The 21,529-nt window shown below is 40.4% G+C and overlaps 1 protein-coding gene across 1 annotated transcript; it reads left to right on the top strand.

Moving 5' to 3' along the window:
- Positions 1–4,944: 4,944 nt before the first annotated feature.
- LOC310638854 (armadillo repeat-containing protein 12-like) lies at positions 4,945–20,446 on the top strand (the record flags this gene model as incomplete). Its single annotated transcript, XM_083360215.1, has 6 exons — positions 4,945–5,083; positions 9,379–9,536; positions 10,889–11,023; positions 15,714–15,887; positions 17,905–17,976; positions 19,781–20,446. The coding sequence occupies 6 exons, from the start codon at positions 4,945–4,947 to the stop codon at positions 20,444–20,446; spliced, it is 1,344 nt and encodes a 447-aa protein (XP_083216341.1).
- Positions 20,447–21,529: the final 1,083 nt, after the last annotated feature.

Raw genomic sequence — 21,529 nt, 5'->3', positions numbered from 1 at the left:
GGATTCGACCTGCCAAACTGCCGACCTTCTGATCGACAAACTTAGTGTCCTAACCCACTGAGCCACCACATCCCTTAGTATTCATGATTAACATGCAGCAAAAAATAGTCATCCTTAAATGTTTGCATCTGGACTAGACTTCAGGGAGAAGTCCTGCCCCCCCAGTCAACCCAGTGAGCAAGGAGTTTTAAGTGTCACTAACATAGCTTCCCAATGAAAGCATCTATGTTGCCCAAGTGCCTCTTCCCTTTCTCAATGTCTAGAGGTTTCAGTGATTGAACCTTGGTTTATCATCTCTCTCTCTATAGTCTACAGCCATTACCACAAAGTCAGAGGGATGCTGGTTCTGCCTGTTATCAACTGTGGGATATCTCTTAAAAAGCCAGCTGTGTGAGGGCTGTGAAATCCAGTGGGGATTTTTCACAACATAAGCAGAGGGTGGGAGGGTGCATTCTGCCAAATGTGCTCATTAAGTCAAGAATAAACATAACACGGGGCAACGAGAACCTTAGCAACAGCATCACTAAGAAATGATGGCGATTAAAGATTGACTCCAATAATGCCATGAAATAAACAACCCTTGTCAAAAAAATATCTCTGAGAACATTAGGAAAAATTATTCTGAGGTGTTACCAAGGAGAAGACTGTTTAATAAGGAGCATGCAGTGATACTGTGACGGTGGACAGTGAACAATGAATAGTAGCTGATGTGTAATTTGGGGAGCTAAAAGTATGCGCAAGAAGAATTTTATGAACTGGAATTATTTTTATCCCAAATAAGATGTTCTAGGTTAGGAAGGGTCAAGTTGCATACAGTAGGTCACAGAGTTATTTACATAGGTTATAGAGTTGTTTTGCATGGCCTGAATCACATCAGTTCTTCAATCCAGCATAAAGCTATTTGCATCCACATTCAGAGCCAGTACATAGATGCAATTGTTCCCACGGGCAAATTTGTTTTTCTTTTAAGTTATGGAAAAAGTGAAAGAACAATGTGTTGACCATAACATTCCTACAATTCTCCTTCCCTTATATATACATGTGTGCCTGTGTGTCCATTTTTTATGTGTGATGGCAGTGACACATATACAAATGGGTGTCTCTGGAAACATTTGACAACTTGTCTTGTAAAAGCCTCGACTTGTTTTTCTTAAGCTGCTGGTGAGATCCTAGGGACTACTAAAATGGAGTCTTGTCAGCAAATATCATTTGTATATCATTAGATGTTGAAAAACTACATGCGTGTGTCTGCTAGTAAAGTCACCGTCTCACAAGTGGCACTTGCAGGAGAATTTTATTATGATATGTATTATTTCTTAGACTTACATCCCTCCCTGTCTCCAGGGGCTCAAGCTTGTATATTATACAATGTAATCCCTTCTCCATCCCCCTCCCCCCATAGCAACCTTGTAATAAAGGTAAAGGTAAAGGTTCCCCTGCACATGCGTGTTAGTCGTTTCCAACTCTTAGGGGCCGGTGCTCATCTCCGTTTCAAAGCCGAAGAGCCAGCGCTTGTCCGAAGACATCTCCGTGGTCATGTGGGTGGCATGACTAGACGCCAAAGGTGCACGGAACGCTGTTACCTTCCCACCGTAGTGGTCCCTATTTTTCTACTTGCATTTTTACGTGCTTTCGAACTGCTAGGTTGGCAGAAGCTGGGACGAGTAACAGGCGCTCACTCTGTTACGCAGCACTTGGGATTCGACCCGCCAAACTGCCGACCTTCTGATCGACAAGCTCAGCATCCTAACCCACTGAGCCACCACATCCCTTTTAACCTTGTAATAAGATAGGCTAAGTGAAAATGACTGGCCCAACATCACCTAGGGAGCTTCCATGGCTGAAAGTGAACTCGAACCTGTATTCTCCCCTCCCCTTGTCTTAAGCCAACACCTTAAGTGCTACATCACAACATTGATGCTGACGTTATCCTGTCCCCTAATTTCTCCTTGTCTTTCACCATAGTTCCTGGAAACAAACACATCTTTAGTAGAAATTGCTTAGGATTCCTGCCTTAGGACACTCTTCCCAAACTATTATATACTTTTGTAAATGCTGAAGTCCCACCAGAATTGCTGTTCAGCTCCCTCTTATATGTTAATTGCTTCATATATTCACTGCAATCTACTTCAGTGTGCAACAGGCAAAGGATGACTATATGAACAAGGGGGTCATTTTAGGAAAAGGACCTTATAGCAGAGCTGATTCTTCAATCTGCCAAATGTTTACATTCTATATTGATCCACATCTCTAAGAGGTGTGCCAGACTGAAGTACCACCCTAGAACACATGCAAGATAAGATCCCTGCTAATCACATGATGTTGTCATTGGGGCTTGCAATCATGAGTAATTTGGTTATAGCCTTGGTCAGTGGCATACAGTAGCTATGGGTGTGAAAAGGCTTCAGAAACAGCAAATGCCACTGCCTTGTGCTTACAGGGACAATCTGTGTTCTTATTCAAAAGATTCTGGAAACATACCACGTTGTATTCCCTGTAGATCTTACCATTGCATGATTACATATATCTTGTTGAGTGGGAAATGTATAATAAAAAAGATTTTTATTTTTGTGGAAGAAGGAAAGATGGATGTTTAACAGAGACCTGAACAGAGAGGATAAGGCACTCGGTAGCTGGCCAGCAGTGAGTACCAACTACCTGACAAGCAGTGGTGGGATTCAGCAAGTTCACACCACTTTGGCAGAACCAGTAGCTAATTTTTTGTTGCCCAGGCCCAGAATGGACTTCCGGAAGCAGCATCCACACAGAGAACCGGTTGTTCACATATTTGAATCCCACCACTGCTGACAATGGTCTGTTCTCAACTACTAGCAAGAAATAGCAAACTCTGATTGGCTGGCGGGTTGAAAGATCTCTACAGACTTTCAAACATAGAAACAATCCTGTGGTTATAGCATCCTGTTGTCCAAATGATTCTGAAAATTGTCAAGACAGTCTGGATCAGGGGAAGGGAAATCTTGGCTCTTGTGACTTTACATGCCACAGTGACTCAGGAATTCTGGGAGTTGAAGGCCACAAGTCATAAAAGGGCCAAGGTTCCCTACCCGTGGTCTGGATCATTCTCAGGTGTGGTTTGAACTGCATTCAGAGACGGGAAAACCTGATTATCTGGAAGTGCTTTTTGGTGCCCCAAGGAGCTGTAAGCCCAGTCAGCCAGTGTGAATAATTATCGCAATTGTTTTGAGTTCTGTGAGTGGACTATACTTTTCTTATTAGAGTTCTCAGACTAGAGAGATGGAATTGTCATCTTGTGTCATGATCTCCATCTGAGATCACGAAAGCTGGATATGAGGCTGAAAGAATGAACCTCAAAGGAGTCAAAGGTCAAGTTCCAAAGAATCGGCTTCCCTCATCTGCAGTTTTTTCTTTCTGATTCATTGGGATACGGCCTAGAAACGTTGCTTCCTGAGAGTAGAGAGGCTGCCACTCAACTCAGGAGTTTTGCTGCCCTCTTCTGGAGTCTGACAAATGTTCTTCAGAGACCTAAAAACACAGGAAATGTATCCCCCTGCCTGAACAATGAAGCAGAATTATAGCAATATTTATTTATTTTATTTATTTTAATTCCATTTATATCCCGCCCTTCTCCGAAGACTCAGGGCGGCTTACAAGCTTAGCAGTAGCCTTCATTCTATGTATATGCCTGCTTATTAGGGCTTTCCCCTCCCCAAGCGGCAATATGGGGTGCCATACCCTCATCTACTAGGCAATGTGTCATAGTGGGACTTACTTCTGAGCAAAAAAATTTGCATGCACATGTGTTTAAATGCCGCATTAAATTCATTTCTGAAAAAGCAAATGTTATATCCAGTAGTTATATTTTGTTCTTTGTTACGGAAACAAATACAGTTAAGTTCTAAGGGTAGTCAAAATATTTTGCTGCCTGAGAAGATTTCATCCCTTTACCCCTGATATACATCCCACATACAAAATCCACCAGAATGGGCAATTTATTACTGATTTACTGATGGCAGTTATACTTCTACGAAAACAACTTCATCTGGCTTACAGATAGTAAAACAAAGGAATAATAATCTCTTCCCAAATAATAACACTTTAGCTAAATGGAAACAAAGCTAAAAGCTAAAATGTGGATTCAAACATCTGCACTTTGAACATTAAAATTCTTCTTCAGCAAAGTACTTGTGGAAAGAGGGTATTTCGTATCGACAAGGAAAATTATGTTCGTATGGTGGGTAGGGGTTTCTAGCTGGATCTTCTAGTAGTTACAGCACATCAATTTGGAGAGAGCTGATTTTCTCTGGTTGACAGTGGTTTTCCAAAATACTGTCACACACAGAGGGGTCTTTTTTATCTTGCTTGCTCCCCACTCCCTCTATAGTAGAAAAATGCTAGAGATTGAGCTAGCGGACCTGCTATGTGCAAATGAGCCTTGGTGGAGCAGTGGGCTAATGCCTCCTTAAGTAACACCAGCTGCCTGCAATTAGTGCAGGTTCAAGTCCCACCAGGCTCAAGGTTGACTCAGCCTTCCATCCTTCCAAGGTAGGTAAAATGAGGACCCAGATTGTTGGGGGCAATTAAGCTGACTTTGTAAAAAATGCCGCTAGGGGGGGGAAAGCCCTAATAAGCAGGCATATACATAGAATGAAGGCTATTGCTAAGCACATTGATTCGTGCCTGTCTTCTTTTACTAATTATTCCCCTTAACATCTTTTCATTCCAAATACAATGCCAAGAAATTATCTCTCAAGTTCTGAGAGTATTTTCATGATATCAGGAGAAGGAGGAGAGAAGATTCAGAGGCCTAACCCTTATGATGATGATGATGATGTGCCAGAGTTGTCATGAAGGACACAGGTGACATCACAAACCATGTGAGGTGTAGTATTGCCACAGGTAAAGGATGGGTTGGCCTGTAGCCAGAGCATGGTTCCATCAGGTTTCCTGAAAGTTTAAAGCAATATGAAGTACAATGAGCTGATAACTACTAACAACATGGTAACTGCAGCTACTGGAGCTACAGCCATCTATTTGGTGTCGAAGGCTCTCCTAGCAATTCTCAGAAGCCCCGCCTACAGCCCCGATTCAATGAACTTAGCCAGTGAGTTAGATGAAATAAGGGTTGAACTTGCTCACAATATATGTTGTTGCTATTGCTCTCCTTATCTCCCTCTTCCTCCCTGCCAAGTTTCATGGAGACTGATATCCAAATGAGAAGTCTCACAGTTGGAGATTCATGGACACAGATACTAGAGAAGCCCTAAGGGAAACTTCAGGGTTGAAGTCCTGGTTGTTTGAATCTTCTGTCTCATTTTCTTACCTTTATTTTGTAATGGACCGAGAGCCGATCTTTTCACATAGTGACAAATACCTCACCCCTGCCTATTACTCTTTAAGTGGACCAATTAATATCCCGCTCTTTGATTTCAATCTTGCAGGCTCTTACCTTCACATCATCTTTCTCCTTCCCTTGGATCCTAAGATGGCTCCCCTCTTTTTCCCTGGGCATGAGGAATTGCAAGGGCAGTTCCCACTGCCATCTGTATTTTGACTGGGATTGACAAAATCTCTTCCCTCTCTAATACCCCGGAGAAGGAGGGGAATGTTTGTATTCCTGACAGCAAAAAATAGGTAGGATTTCCCTGGTCCAAAAATCTTCCATTCAGCTATAGGCAGGGGAGAGTTGAGACTACGAATGTCTATCTCGTTATGACAACAGAAAATAGGCAGGGGACAATGTCCATTTCTAAGGTATCTTTCTCATCTCCTCAGTCTGGAAGTAGGAAGAATTATTAGGTGTTGGTGCCACATTATAAGGCCAGTCCAGCAGTTTGGGCTTATGCAGGTAGTGGAAATGGGAAACATCTTAAAAGGTTGATATGTTGTCAACTGCTTCTCATGTTCTCTCTGTTTGTTCTTTCCAGTGCTGACTCTTATTTGCAACAGGCCACCCTGCTGTCAGGCTCTCTGCTTCTGAATGGACAACTTTCCCCTTCCCACTTACCTCTTCTGATTCTTCCTGGAACACTATGGCTGTCATGTTTGCCTTATCACCGATGAGTCATCTTGATTGTTGAACTAAAATATAATAAGGGGAAAAAAAGAGAACTGGAAATGCAGAAGAGGGTCTTATTTGTTGGCCAAGGGTCACTGGGGAAAAGAGTTGAAGCGCGTGGCAGCTGTAGGACCAAGTAAGGTGGAGAAATGGAAGTACAAGATACGTTGGGCTGAGTAGGAATGTCAAAAAGTGTAAACCAATTATTTGCTATCAGATAAACACTGTCATTTTATTGTTACCACAATTTATCCCTGCCAGCAAAATAATTGTATCTGCTTTGTAAAGAGCCCTTGAGTCCAGCTAGGCTGCTGATTATGACAGCCATCCAAACATTTCATTCTTCCATAATGTTTTTTTTTTGAATTTCTCATTTTAACCAATTCTTCTGAATTCCAAGGTGGTCTTGGATCCAAGTAGCAAACAAGACCAACTATGCTTGATTTTCAAAACTGCCAAGATTGGCTAGAATGTACCACCTACCGATGTGTAAAACTAATGACCTGTCTACTCAAGCATTTTGTCCCAAGTGCAACCCAGTATGCACCATGCAAGGACACTATATGAGAAGGAGACACAGATGCAAGTAGAGGGGAGGAGGGGGAGGGAGATTTGATATCAATGACGCAAAAGATGCTGAGACCCTAGAAAGTGCAAAGAGCACAGAAATGATAAGGGGACTAGTGTCTAAACTGTATGAAGAACAGTTAAGAGAATTAGGTATGTCTAGTGTAATAACTGGGAAAGGTTGAGGGCAAGAGAAGAAGGGGATGACAGAGAATGAGGTGGCTGGATGGAGTCACTGAAGCAGTAGGGGTGAGCCTAAATGGACTCCAGAAGATGGTAGAGGACAGGAAGGCCTGGAGGAACGTAGTCCATGGGGTCGCGATGGGTCGGACACGACTTCGCAACTAACAACAAAAGTCTAATAAAGAGAAGGATTAAGGTTGACATGAAAGCTGTCTTCCAGTATTTGGGGGGGGGGGGACAGTCACAGTGAGGAGGAGGTCAACTTATCTTTCAACGCACCTGAGTGCAGGACAATAAGCAATGGGTGGAGGCTAGTTACAGAGAGATACAATTTAGAGCTAAAGAGAAATTTCCTGACAGTAAGAATAATTAATCAATGGAACAGCTTGCCTCCCGGAGTTGTGGTTGCTCCATTGCTGGAGATCTTCAAGAAAATATTGGACAGCTATTTGTCCGGGATACAATAAGGTCTTCTGCTTTGGGCAGGGGGTTGGACTAGAAGACCTCCTGGATCTCTTCCAGCCATATGATTCTATGATTCCTGCTGATGTTTCTCAGCAATTCCTGCTGATGTTTCTCAGCAACAGTGAGATTTAGTATCTCTGATGGTGGATATTATACATTAGCCATTATGTCTATAAGCCATTAGTGAGCTTTTTCTCCATAACCATGTCTAATTCTTTTAAGAATCATCCTACTTGGTGTTATGAGCTGTGGTGGTGCAGTAGTTATAATGCAGTACTGCAGGCTATTTCTGCTGACTGCCAACAGTTCAGCAGTTCGAATCTCAGCAGGCTCAAGGTTGACTCAGCCTTCCATCCTTCCGAGGTCGGTAAAATGAGGACCCCAATTGTTGGGGGCAATATACTGACTCTGTAAACTGCTTAGAGGGGGCTGTAAAGTACTGTGAAGTGGTATATAAGTCTAAGTGCTATTGCTATTACTACATTGTATAGGAATGAATTTCATAATTTAATCATGGGCTGCACTAAAATATTACCTCTCAAACCATCACTCAGCTTCACTGGTTCTAATACTAGGTATTACTGGTATGAAAATGCCATCCTTCCACTTTTCTCTGTCTTTAATTTTATACTCTTCTCCTGTGAACCTATGCGTTTATTTGCTTATTATATAAGTAAAAAGCTCCAAAAATTTGTAACATTTTCTGAGAAAGTTTAATTATTTTAGATGCCCTTTTTAACCTTTTTACCTCTACAATATTCCTTTTGAAATGCAAAGATTGGTAGTACACCAGTGTAATAGCACTGTAGATTTGCATATATCAATAACAATAATTGGCAGAGTTTTTAATCCTTCTCATGTTTCCTATTACCCATTCCTTTAGCATTTTATGACTATCTCTTTGTTCTTTGCGTCTTATGATTTATGTTGATTGCTTTTATTTAGTAACTTATGACTATCACTGAGTGTTATACCTTATGATATGATAATTGCATTATGATTAGGATCATAATTTATCACTTGTTGCTTGTATGTACACTGAGAGCTTATGCACCGGAGACAAATTCCTTGTGTGTCCAAACAACTTGGCCAATAAAGAATTCTATTCTATTCTATTCTATTCTATTCTATTCTATTCTATTCTATTCTATTCTATTCTATTCTATTCTATTCTATTCTATTCTATTCTATTCTATTCTATTCTATTCTATTCTATTCTATTCTATTCCATTCCATTCCATTCCACTCCACTCCACTTCACTCCATTCCAAACTTTAATTTTTCGCTGGGCATAACTTCTAAACAAAGCACTGTTGGCTCCTGAGACTTTTACACGTTTGTTTGTTTGATTTGTCTCTGCCTCAGACTGGCTGAACATTTTTGTCCTAAAAGTATTAGATTCTTGTGAGGCTTAGAGACTTTCTTGAGAATAAGTACGGCACTAGAGTGGCAGTTAACTGATACCATTTCACTGCCTGGTTTTTTTTTTTTTTTTAAAAAAAAAAGAAAATATTTTAAAACTATTTTATAGCAGAGAACCTGGGCAGGTGTCAAGGAAGGTGTTTTGGGGGAAATGCTCACAGATCCTATATTGTCTTCCACTGAACTAATACTTTTATTTTGATTGCCACAGAAACAGGTAGTCCTCAACATATGATCACAATTGAGCCCAACATTTCTGTGGCTAAGCAAAACAGTTGTTAAGTGAGTTTTGCCCCATTTTATGATATTTCTTGCCACAGTTATTAAGTGAATCACTGCAGTTGTTAAGTTAGCAACATGGTTGTTAAGGAGAATTTGGTTTCCCCATTGACTTCGCTTGTCAGAAGGTCACAAAAGATAATCACAAGACCCCGGGATCCCGCAACAGTCATAAATATGAGTCAGTTGCCAAGTATCTGAATTTTGATCATGTAATCATGGGGATGCTGCAATGGTTGTAAGTGTGAAAAATGGTCATAAGTCACTTTTTCAGTGCTGTTATAACTTCGAATGGTCACTAAATGAATAGTAAGTCAAGGACTACCTGTATATGCAGGATGTTTCAGTGCAAAAATGTCTTCACGGGAATTTTAAACCATCTTCAGTTTCATGTTGGAATTTCATTTTTGAATTATTGCTTCTAGGTCTATCTTCAGAATCTTTCTATACTCTATCTGTAAAAGCAAGTGTTCCAGGAGAGCTCAGACGGCTTCTGTTGTCCCTCAGTCCTAACCTAGATGATGACACCAAGAAGATGACACTTCGTAATATTGCTCAGTGTATCTACTTGAACGAATCTGAGGTGAATGTCCTACATTACAGGACATGCTGTAGAATGTGATGAGGAAGGATGAGTCTTATGCAGCTGCACAGGTCTATAGCCCAATATCTTCAGCCTTAAAGTTCCATTATTACCATTCCTCACTCCATTAGAGATCAGTTTCCAAGACTGTACTTTTTCTGGAAAAGGGGATGAGGGATTCTGCAGAGAGATCAGCCTAATGTTTGACTGGGAGATATTTAAGATGCTTTTACTGGGGAAAAAATAAGGTAGATTTTCAGCAGAAAGTGAAAGGTATGTTAATAGATCATGGCTGATAAAATCAACATTTCCTACCTGTACATTTCCTTCCTGCCTTCTGGGAAAATCAGACTCTGGCTGGACCTGGAACAGATATTGGAATTACTGTTCTGTTACTGCATTGTGCATCATTCGTGAAATCCTTGAATGTGAAGGGGAGACTACCTTTGTCCTAATGTACACTTAAATGCAGGTAGTTAGGACATATTTCATCCCAGGATAAGCCTGGGATCTGTGTGTACTCTGAATACAATACAGAGGTCTTTTGGGGATCAATAGATTTCCTCAGTTCTTTTTTGACCTTTGGGGCATTTAAAATAAGCACTTGTCCCCTTCTTTAGAGATAAAATCCCATTCAAAAATAAAAGTCAAAAACCTCAAAGCCGCTCTAGTGATAAGATTTTTTTAAAAAAAAACCCTTACAGTTGCCTTGCCCAGTGATTCTTGATCTTATGTGAGTCTTGCCAAAACTAAAGTTCTTAGATTATGTTTTACTGCAATTCACCTCAACCCAGTGCAGAGTTGACGGGGCTTGTGATTAAATACATTTAGTGACTACACAGGAGTATCCGTAGGGAATGTGGTGGGTGCATTTTGGTGGGTGGAATTGATAAAGACGTGGGATAAATTTGGCATTTATTCCAGTAAAATGCAGATTATGCCATCCCTGCAGCTAGAATCTGCAGTCCCATTGTGAAACTGAATTGCTCTTCAGGATCAGTGTCAACAGAGATGTATTCAGTGATGGGATTCAGCTGGTTTGCCCCACTTTGACAGAACCAGTAGCTATTTTTTGTTGCCCAGGCCTAGAATGGACTTCTGGAAGCGGCATCCACACAGAGAACCAGTTGTTCACATATTTGAATCCCACCACTGATGTATTGCATCCCTCTTGACAGTTACCACTTTACCACTTTATTGTCTATATTTGGCCTGTGATTTGGTATCTCAGCCATCAAATCTTACCTCATGCAGGTGTTATGGTGAATATGACATATTTGCCGCATTTCAGATATGGTAGTTGATAAGGCTGATGTGCATAGCCATGTGATTGCTTCTTTCTTACTTCCTAGGCAAATGGTTGCACCAATGATGACATAAAATTAGTGGCCTCTTTCCTGGATGATAAGGATAAAGAGACTAAAACTGAGACCCTGAATGCCCTCAAAGCCTTCAGTGCCATCTGGAAGTTTAAAATCAAAATCCAGGTAAACATTTTTGGAAACGGTATATGGACCCCAAATTTATCTTTAGGATGACTGATTTCTTTTTTTTATTGAAAAGTTTTACAGTACATTTTTTAATACAAAACCCCTCCCATCCCCATCCCCTCTCCCCAAACCTCCCCAACTCTCCCCTCCCCTCCCCCTCTCCCCGACTTCCCAGAGCTAAATACAGGGTATAAAAATACAAACAAACATAATCTAGAATATGCAAACAACAATACAATATTAAATTCTATCGCACTTTAACTCTTAATAAAATAACTACAAGCTAGTTATACATCATATAAATCCACTACTTATTCAAATGCTAAGTGAAACTTTTTAGTCCCATATTTATTCTGGATATAATCAATCCATCTTCTCCACTCCACAATATATCTCTGTTGCGATTGTTCTTTCAAATACGCTGAAATCTTTGCCATTTCCGCCAAATTGGAAACCTTTAAAGTCCATTCTTCTATAGTCGGCAGTTCTTCCTTCTTCCAATATTGTGCTACTAAAAGTCTCGCTGCCGTAAAGGATGACTGATTTCTTGTAGTAATGAAGTTTTTATGTATTTATTTATTTAATTTATATATTACCTGCCTAACCATTCATAAGGATTCTGACCTCCGCACACTTTCTACAGATGTGGTCTTTTTATCTTGTATTTGCTATTGACTAATGCTTCACTTCCTTTTAGGATGTTTTTAGGTCTTTTTTTCAAAGTATGTTTTGAATTCTACTTTCCAAATTGTATTTTAATTATTTTTGTCAGCTACTCTAGGACATTATTAGAAAGGATTGGATAAAAATATTTAATTCATAAAATGAACACCAATAACAAAGCTATTTAATGCTCTACTTTCTGTATTCCCCCTTGCGTGGAAATATGGTCTATAAATTAATTCAATATAGAAAGTGACACAGAGGGGGGAAAACATACCAGTGTCTACTGAGAGATTCCATATTTCTTGCAAAAAGCTAATACTGTGCAGCCCATGATCTGTGGGTCATGGTTTTAGATATATTTCCTTATCTGAATAGATAAAACAGAATCACCATGGGCAGGCAAAAAAAGCAATGGAGCAGGAGTGACTTCCAACTTTCTGCAGCTTCCCCTTTGACTTAGCCTGTGAAAAGCCGGCAAGAAGGATCAGAAATTATAAACACATGACCTCATCTGATCACAATGGTGCTACAGGGCAGCACAGCCATACTGCAGCAGCCACAATTTTGGCCATGCAAGTAGTCTGAAAATCTTTGCAATTTCAAACCCATAAGTGTGAATAGGTCCTGGATTTTGGATGGATTCTTTAAGTTAGCCATTTGAAGTATTTTGATTCAAAAATTGTTGCCTTGTGATGTACTGTTTTCCCAATAGAAGGTTACAAACAGACAAACAGAACAGTTTTAGTAGTACATAGATTCCAATAAGTGATACCTTTTAGTTGTTTATTTTAAAATACTGCAGATATCAAAGCATCTGAGAAAACATTTCAATAGAAAAAAATAACTTGAGAATTTATGCAGTCCTAATGCACTGGAACAAATTGTGAAATTAAGAGATGTTTTAACTGAATATTCTGCCATTTAACAATTTTATGCATTCCAGATTGTTCTTGCAATAACTCAATTTGCTCAATTTTGTTGACAATAGTATGATCTAAACTATTAATATAATTGCTTGCTTCTGGTTACCAAAAGAACCTTTTTAAACTAGGATTACCTAGTTTAAGTATAAATATATGAATAAGGGTCAGAGTTATACTTCTTTGCCAGAATCTTCCCATTCTTCCTAACTGGTGTATTAGACAACATTTGGTACATAATAATAGCAGTGCAAATGTGTTATTATATGCTAGTGATATATTATTGATCGTAAAATCTCATCAAATTTATGAAAGATAAATGCTGTATAAATGAATATTACTTCAAGACTGATATAGTGACATATATAATATATTTCTAGGTTTATACCTTGAAACAGGGGTGTCAAGCTCAATTTCAGTGAGGGCCAGCAGACGGGACCTGGCATTATATTGTACCATTTCTAAGGCTTTTCCTGACATTCAAAAAAAATCTTCCCCCTTAATTACATTTTTTCCTCAACTGCCAGATTTTTTTATATAAAACCAGATTGTGCAGGATGGATGATGAAAACCAATATCGCTGATAGAGTAAATAACAGGGTTGTGGTCAATAATTTTACATCGACTTTTAGCAAACAAATGTGCACAGACCTGAAGTTCATGGCAACTGGACTTCTTTTCTTTTTGGTTTGAAATGCTTTGCTGCTTATCCAACTATCTTTGTCAGACTGAAGACTGTTATTCTGTTGGGTTTCAAACCAAAAAGAAAAGACGTCCAGTTGCCATGACCATTCAAGTTCCAGACAGCTCTGCCTGGATGACTGGGATTCCTTAAAGTCCCAGTTTTATAAACCTCACTAAAGAAACTTGGAAAACCTTAAAGAAAACATCATTTTGGATTTTGAAATGTACCAGGACAGAAACCTCAATATAGGTCTTGTAATACATTAGAGAATAATCAGGAGTATTTCCTGTTTTCATAGCAAAATCTATTAATCCTTGGCGAGATGGAAGTGCAGCCATATAACCTGCTTGGTCTTACATAATCTTAGGAAGTGTTCTGCTATATAAAAATTGATTACTTTGTTCCTTTGTTGTATTTAATTCAGTTTTATGTAATCAAGTGTAAAATTTTCAAAAAGTTGATTTATTGACTCATAAACTAACTATCTCTCTATTTCCTGGGCATTCTCTGTGGTTTATATAAGAAATAGTACATAGTTGCAACTGTTTCAGATGAAAGGTTAGTTACTTTTACTTTGCTCCCAGTACTTTTGCTTTATATCATTCAGTGATTTTGTTTCAAAACATAGAGGGAAATGTTCCTATGCAGCATGAACAAATACTATGTGTAATTGGGATTTTGAATCATCTGCATATATGCTGAAAAGCATATTTTCCTGTTTCTACTTGTCAATTTTTCTTTTTATAGTAAAGGTAAAGGTTCCCCCGCACATGCGTGCTAGTCGTTTCCAACTCTAGGGGCCGGTGCTCATCTCCGTTCCAAAGCCGAAGAGCCAGCACTTGTCCGAGGACGTCTCCGTGGTCATGTGGCCGGCATGACTAGATGCCAAAGGCGCACGGAACGCTGTTACCTTCCCACCGTAGTGGTCCCTATTTTTCTACTTGCATTTTTACGTGCTTTCGAACTGCTAGGTTGGCAGAAGCTGGGACGAGTAACAGGCACTCACTCTGTTACACGGCACTCGGGATTCGACCCGCCAAACTGCCGACCATCTGACTGACAAGCTCAGTGTCCTAACCCACTGAGCCACCGCGTCCCTCTTCACATATCGTTAACATGTACACACGTGTGTGCGCGCGCACACACACATATAACTTAAAGGAATTCCAAACAGCCAAAAAAATGTACAGCTAATCTATAACAAAAAACTTAAAAACTTGTGAATACTTTAATAAAGTTATATTTAAATATAATCTAGAAAAAATAAGAGATCCACAACGAAATGCAATACATTCATGAACAATCAATAAAAAAAAACCTTCTGGATCTCTTATTTCTTGGTCTCCTACAAATGTAGAGTAATTGAGAATCAGAACTACTATATAGATATTCAATTTTAAATTTCCACTTATGTAGACTAGACCAACCCATTTGATGGATAAAATACTGTTCCTTTGAAGAAGGATAGGCTTTTCCTGTAAAAGAAGAGAAGTTCAAAAGTAAGGTTCCAAAGTATTACTTCACAGAAAGAGTAGTGAAAACTTAGAACCAAATTCCAGCTGAGGTAATGGGTCAATCATTAGTAACTACACTTAAGCGTGCTTGGGATAAACACATGCCCATCACCTGACAAAAAAAGTTAAAAAAATTAAAAATTCAGCCGGCAGACTTGATGGGCCTCTAGGTCTTTTTCTGCTACCAGTTCTCTATGTTTCTCTTTCTAACAGTAAGCTACTCAATTTAGTAGGTATCTACCACGTCTTTGAGATGTATTTAAGATAGTTGGCTTTCACATAAGTCAGGGGTCTTCAAACTTGGCCCTTTTATGACTTGTGGACTTCAACTCCCAGAATTCCTCAGCCAGGCACGCTGGCTGAGGAATTCTGGGAGTTGAAGTTCACAAGTCATAAAAGAGCCAGGTTTGAAGACCCCTGACATAAGTAATAGAGATGCCATATTGGCTGAAACTAAAAAGGGAAAGAAAAAAGTAAATATATATAAACATGTGCACTAATATTTCCAAAAATTAAAATAAAGATGAAACAAATTGTTTTGGGGAGGCTGGGATGAATTTTTAAAAGCTAAAACAAAAAATTCCTTCCACTGAATTTACAGTTGCATATTCATTGAAAGGACATTCTTTCAGCTGCCAGTAGAAGGCACTACGATCAAGGGGTATGGGTTGATTTTTTAACAATTCACAAATTTAAAATTAAAGCCAATGTGTTGGCTGTGGAATTTTGGAAGTGGAAATCCATACATCTAAAAGTTGCTAAGGTTGAGAAGCACTGTGGTTAACTTTAAAGATGTATCTTTAAAAAGTCAAAAACCAACTATTTACATTCCATCTCAAAGATATACAGACTGTAAACTGGTAAAGAAGAATTCAATTTTTCTTTTATATCTTTCTTTGCAGGAATATGTCCCCAAAATCATCGAGACTGTGACAAGCAACTGGGATAACAATCTGCAAATGGCTGGTTTGAAGCTGCTGAATGGGTTGCACATACCAGACCACACACACACATTATTGAGAACACAGCTTACAAACTTTATGGACATTCTGCTCACAGTAAACACTCCAACCAAGGTACACAACACACAAGCACTTTCTTCTCTTTCAATAAGCCCAGGGGTTTGAGACTGGCTAAGCTTGGAACAGAGCAAAAATATATGTCTATAAAGAGATGCTAATAATATTCAGAATCTTTCCTCTAAATTCATCATTAATTGCAGCCACTCAGATTCTGATTTATTCCAGTTCTCTGACTCAGTTCTGAACCTAGGTTCTGAACCACCCTCCTGCCCAATCAGCCACCTTCTTGGATCATTAAGCATATTCGGTCCACACTAAATAGTATTTTCTTTTTCCCTGAACTTTTAAAAATCATTAGTATTCTTTGTCTACCTTGGGATATCCTATGCTTTGCCGATGGCTTACTCCTCTTCATTGATGTTGCCCTTTTGGCAACATGAAAATGATCATAATGGTTCGCATATAAAAGAGCCTTGGTGGAGCAGTGGGCTAATGCCTCCTTAAGTAACACCAGCTGCCTGCAATTAGTGCAGGTTCGAGTCCCACCAGGCTCAAGGTTGACTCAGCCTTCCATCCTTCCGAGGTAGGTAAAATGAGGACCCAGATTGTTGGGGGCAATTAAGCTGACTTTGTAATAATGCCGCTTGGGGGGGTGTGTGTAAAAGCCCTAATAAGCAGGCATATACATAGAATGAAGGCTACTGCTAAGCTTGTAAGCCGCCCTGAGTCTTCGGAGAAGGGCGGGATATAAATGGAATTAAAATAAAATAAAAAAATAAAAAATATATCCTGAATATTAGAAATGGAACAAAAAGGTTGGGCCCAGAGTAAAATGTTAAAAAGCCTTTATTCAGGTTTTTCCAGAGCACACTATTCTGTGCCCCAACTGCTGTTAACTCCTTATGAGCACTAATTATACTCAGCCACCATTGGAGTATGTTTTTGTAGGTGTATGTGTATAGGTGTATGCAGTGCTTTTTTTGTAAAAGAAAAAGGTGCCGGAACTCACACATGTCATACAACCCGCCTTGCCTACCCTACAAGGTAGGGTAGAGGAAAAAGGTGCAGGAACTCCGTTCTGAGCGTTCTATGACAAAAAAAGCCCTGGGTGTATGTGTTTTAACATCTGCAAAAATAAGAGCCCTGAAGGCTGCTAAAACTCCCTGTGTTGGGAAACTGTTGTCAGAAATGCAGAGAATAATTATTAGAATTCATGCTGCCTCTCCCTCCACTTATCAAACCAGCTTTGCCTAACTGCTGTCAGACGAGAAAGCATTACATGGAATCCTCAACCAGTCTGACTCATGACTACATTTTGCAACTGGTAATCTGTCATAGATGCTCTGGAGACCTGCCTAATCAGGATCTATTGACAGAAGTGCTCTTCTCCTCACGCCTTTTCTCTCTAATACAGACAGGTGGGAGAGGAAGAGTAAAAACAGAAAGGGGAAAAAGCTATTTTCCAGCAGAATAGATTTATCCTTCTGCTGTGTTTGATTTTTTTTTTACCTGAGTGGTCTTGGATTCTAAATAAACTTCCACCTTTAATTTCCCCTTCCCCTGCATGCAAATGAATAGAGGATATCAATCAATTTGCTGGCATATTGGGAAGAGTTGATGTACTGAGCATTGCAGATTGGCTTTTTAGGAACCCAGGCCCCTGGATGCTGGGCTATTTCCTCTCAAGCCATCACTGAAGGGATATGAAGTCTGCACTCTTTATTGTTATTTTGGCTTATAATAGTTGGATGACTCTAGATCAGACATGTCAAACTCACAACGTCACGTGATGTCACACAACGTATCAGGACAGTTTTGCCATTGCCGGCAATGGGGTGAGCGCGGCTTCCAGGTGACACCTCCGGCCTGTGGGCCGGCAGTTTGACACCCCTGCTCTAGATTGATGCAATAAAGCCCTTGTGGGGAAATGACCAGGAACAGCAACAACAACAACAAAAATTATCAGCAATACTTCTTTATTTGCTTGAGAGCTCTGGTTGCAAAGGGAGCTACAATGGTCTAGTTTCTACTTGGCAGTTTCTAAAATGGATCTTATCACCTGTTTCATTAGGTACAAGTTCTCAAATTTCTTGGTACACTCATTGAGAAGAAAGACTTGCTATATGACATCATGAATTGTCAGGTAAGAAATTTGTGTTGGGGTGGGAGGAAGCAGTAGGGCATAGCAGGAATTTCTGGGAGCTCCAGAGAGGTTTGGGGGTTGTTTTACTTCTTCACAATCTTTTATTTATTTTATTTATTTAGCATCTGGCATTGTTACAATAGCCAGTAGACTACAATGTTAATGCAGAGGAGTCTGCCTGTTTACTAGCTATATTAGGTACATACTTAAACACTTCCCAAGGTGCACCACAGGAGGGCGAGCTAGATTTGCACCTGCGAGAAAGATGGATGAGCGGCTCTTCCTGCAGCGTCATCAAGGCCCCCTTCTTCCACCAGAGCCGCCTCATAAACAGGCATTTCAACTAGGAAGGTTCAGAGCCAGCACCATCTTATCTCCCCCACTGAAGTGGTATCTATTTATCTATTCGCATGGAACATGCTTTCAAACTGCAAGGTGTGCAGAAGCTGAGCCAAGTAACAGGAGCTTACCCCACCATGCAGTGCTAGGACTTGAACCGCTGGAGCAGAGACCATTTCCAGCATCATTGAGCCACTGAGCCACAGCACCTCTTGCTTCTTCATAAGATCTGAGTACATAGTAGCAACTTATGGAAACGTGACCTCCTAAGTTCTAGAAATCTGTGAAATATAGTTTAAAGCCCTGTTTTATGTCTGGAGTCAGTCAGAAAGCCTTCTAAGCTGTGGCAAATCAAAATAGTTGCCAAATAAAAGTAGGATCAAAAGCAGAAGAAATAAGAATGTCCATTTGTCACACCATATAGCTAAGCACAGCTAATCTATTTTCATGGTCTGAATTCATAGTACATAAATACATCTGGTCAATCACAAACAGCATTGGTTAAAATCACAGGCAAGTGACCCCGAGACTTCAGTTAGCAACACTGAGATTTTAGTGAGCAGATTCAAAGGCCAATATAAAGTAATGTTTTCAGAAGCCTAGATGTTGCTTAGGGAGAACTTCCAGATCCTACAGAACCTGTCTCAGCTGTTCCTTGAATCTGACTATCTACATTCCCTGGGTTCCAATGCAAGAGGATAGGCATAGTCAAGCACTTAGCTGCCATATTCTTGGCACCCGCCTTGATCCAACCTTGTCCCTGTTACCCAACATGAATGTGCAAGCTCCTTCCAGCCCCACTGCAGCCCCAAACAGCATTTCTTCCTCATCTTTATCTGAGATAATGTAGTGGAGTGCAGAGATAACCTTGACAAAGCAATGCAAGAGTTGTTAGGAGAGCCATTAAGAGAAAATAACTGACAACTCAGTCCCAGGAAAGGAAAAAGCACGGGGGAAAAATTCAAAACAATGCTATTTTGATTATGTTTGGTATAAGATGGGCAGGGGAAAGCTCTGGCAGGCTTTCAAGCTAATGTTATTATACCCTGTAACAGTACAGTTGTCTTCTTGTAAACCTTTTCATATTATATCCTGATCTGACCTATATCAAAGGATAGACAGGTAATGCATGATGACACTTAACAATGGAGAAACTGCCCATCCACTTCTCTTGGATAATAGCATGCAGAGAACTTGGTCACAGACTTCTTCCATTTAACAAAATTCAGGGCATTTTTATTTAAATTATGATGTTAAAATTATATACAGTCACAATTTATATAAGTTGACAACTTATTTTCCCTCCCTTTTTTGTGATAACATGTGGTGACCAGCTTGATAATGGGAGAGCCAGGGTTAGTGTTATCTTTCATTCCTTGAGCTGATGCAGAGAGAGGGAAGAATGAGGAGGAAGGCTCTGAACTGAAGTTTTGTGAATGAAGTGTTTTTCATCTCTTTCTCCAAGGTACCCGCTGACTTCCTGAACCTCTTCCAGACGTCTCAACCTGGGAATCTGCTGTATGAGATGTTAGTACTTCTGGAACGACTTAGTGACGGGCGCCAGTCTCCACAGTACCAGTCAACGCAGTGGGACTATAACAAAAACTCCCTCCATGAAATCATCTTTGGTGACAATTCCCGCCTTTCTGAGCGCTTGCTGGCTCTCATTGTCCATCCTGAAGAAGACGTGCAGACTCAGGCTTGCAAAGTGATCCTCAGCCTGAGGATAAACAAGGAAGAAAGCAGGATCAGTAGTGGGCATACTCTGGGGTCTGAGCCCAGTGCTTACCCTCTTGAATCCACCAGACAAAGCCAGATTACCAGTGCCTCCCTTGTTGACCAGCCTTTACTTCCAACCACTGATTCCTCCTCTGATGCTCCTCACATTGAAAGTGGTGGCAGCTTTCATCCTCTCGTGGGCACTGATGAGACTACTGGCGGAAGCTTTCACCCTCTCCTGGGCACCGATGAGACTGGCCGTAGTTTCTATCCCCTTGAGAGAGCCAATCATAGCTTCCACCCCCTTCCAAATATCAGTGTGGAGGGCAGTGACCATGTCCTGGAGGAACCCATGGATAGTTTTCATTCTCCTCCCGTTGCTGAGTCAGAAGAAAGTGACAACAGCGGTTGAATGGGGCAGTTGTACAGAGGAAAAAAAAGAGACTAATAAAATGGGTTGGCAAACAGAAGAAAATGCCTTTCTGTCTCTCTCTCTATAAAAAAAACTACAAAAGAGACAGATATTCTTGCTTCTCCCAAATCAGAAGAGCCCATGTCTGAAGAATATTTTTTTAAAAAAGCAGTCCCTTTTCTGTCACTGAGAGGTAAATACTGTCAGGTGCAAGCAACCTAAACCACTCATAAATAGTATTAAACAGAAATGTGATTATTAGTCACCTATTTAAAAGAAACTCACCAGACTGACCGCATTTCCTTGGGAACAGGCAGATAAGCCATTGGGGATTCTGGGGGTAGGTCAGGCCTGGGCCGCTTTCTGCAATGCAAAGACTCTAAACTTGTTGTTCTGTTGTTGTTGTTAGCTGCGAAGTCATGTCTGACCCATCACGACCCTATGGACAACATTCCTCCAGGCCTTCCTGTCCTCTACCATCTTCTGCAGTCCATTTAAGCTCACGCCTAGTGCTTCAGTGACTCCATCCAGCCACCTCATTCTCTGTCGTCCCCTTCTTCTCTTGCCCTCAATCTTTCCCAGCATTAGGCTCTTCTCCAGTGAGTCCTTCCTTCTCATCAGGTGGCCAAAGTATTTGAGTTTTAGCTTCAGGATCTGACCTTCTAAAGAGCAGTCAGGGTTGATCTCCTCTAGGACTGACCAGTTTGATCGCCTTGCAGTCCAAGGGACTCGCAGGAGTCTTCTCCAGCACCATAGTTCAAAGGCCTCAATTCTTTGGCGCTCAGCCTTTTTTATGGTCCAACTTTCACTGCCATACATTGCAACTGGGAAGACCATAGCCTTGACTATACGCACTTTTGTTGACAGGGTGATGTCTCTGCTTTTTAGTGTGCTGTCTAGATTTGTCATGGCTTTCCTCCCCAGGAGCAAGCGTCTTTTAATTTCTTGGCTGCAGTCCCCATCTGCAGTGATCTTGGAGCCTAGGAAAATAAAATCTGTCACTACCTCCATTTCTTCCCCATCTATTTGCCAGGAATTGAGAGGGCCGGATGCCATGATATTGGTTTTCTTAATGTTAAGTTT

The sequence above is a fragment of the Vipera ursinii genome (genome assembly GCF_947247035.1).
Source record: "Vipera ursinii genome assembly, chromosome: 3".
NCBI classification, from domain to species: domain Eukaryota; kingdom Metazoa; phylum Chordata; class Lepidosauria; order Squamata; family Viperidae; genus Vipera; species Vipera ursinii.
Note: the sequence above shows the minus strand (reverse complement) of the source record. Positions and strands in the feature narration are given on the sequence as shown.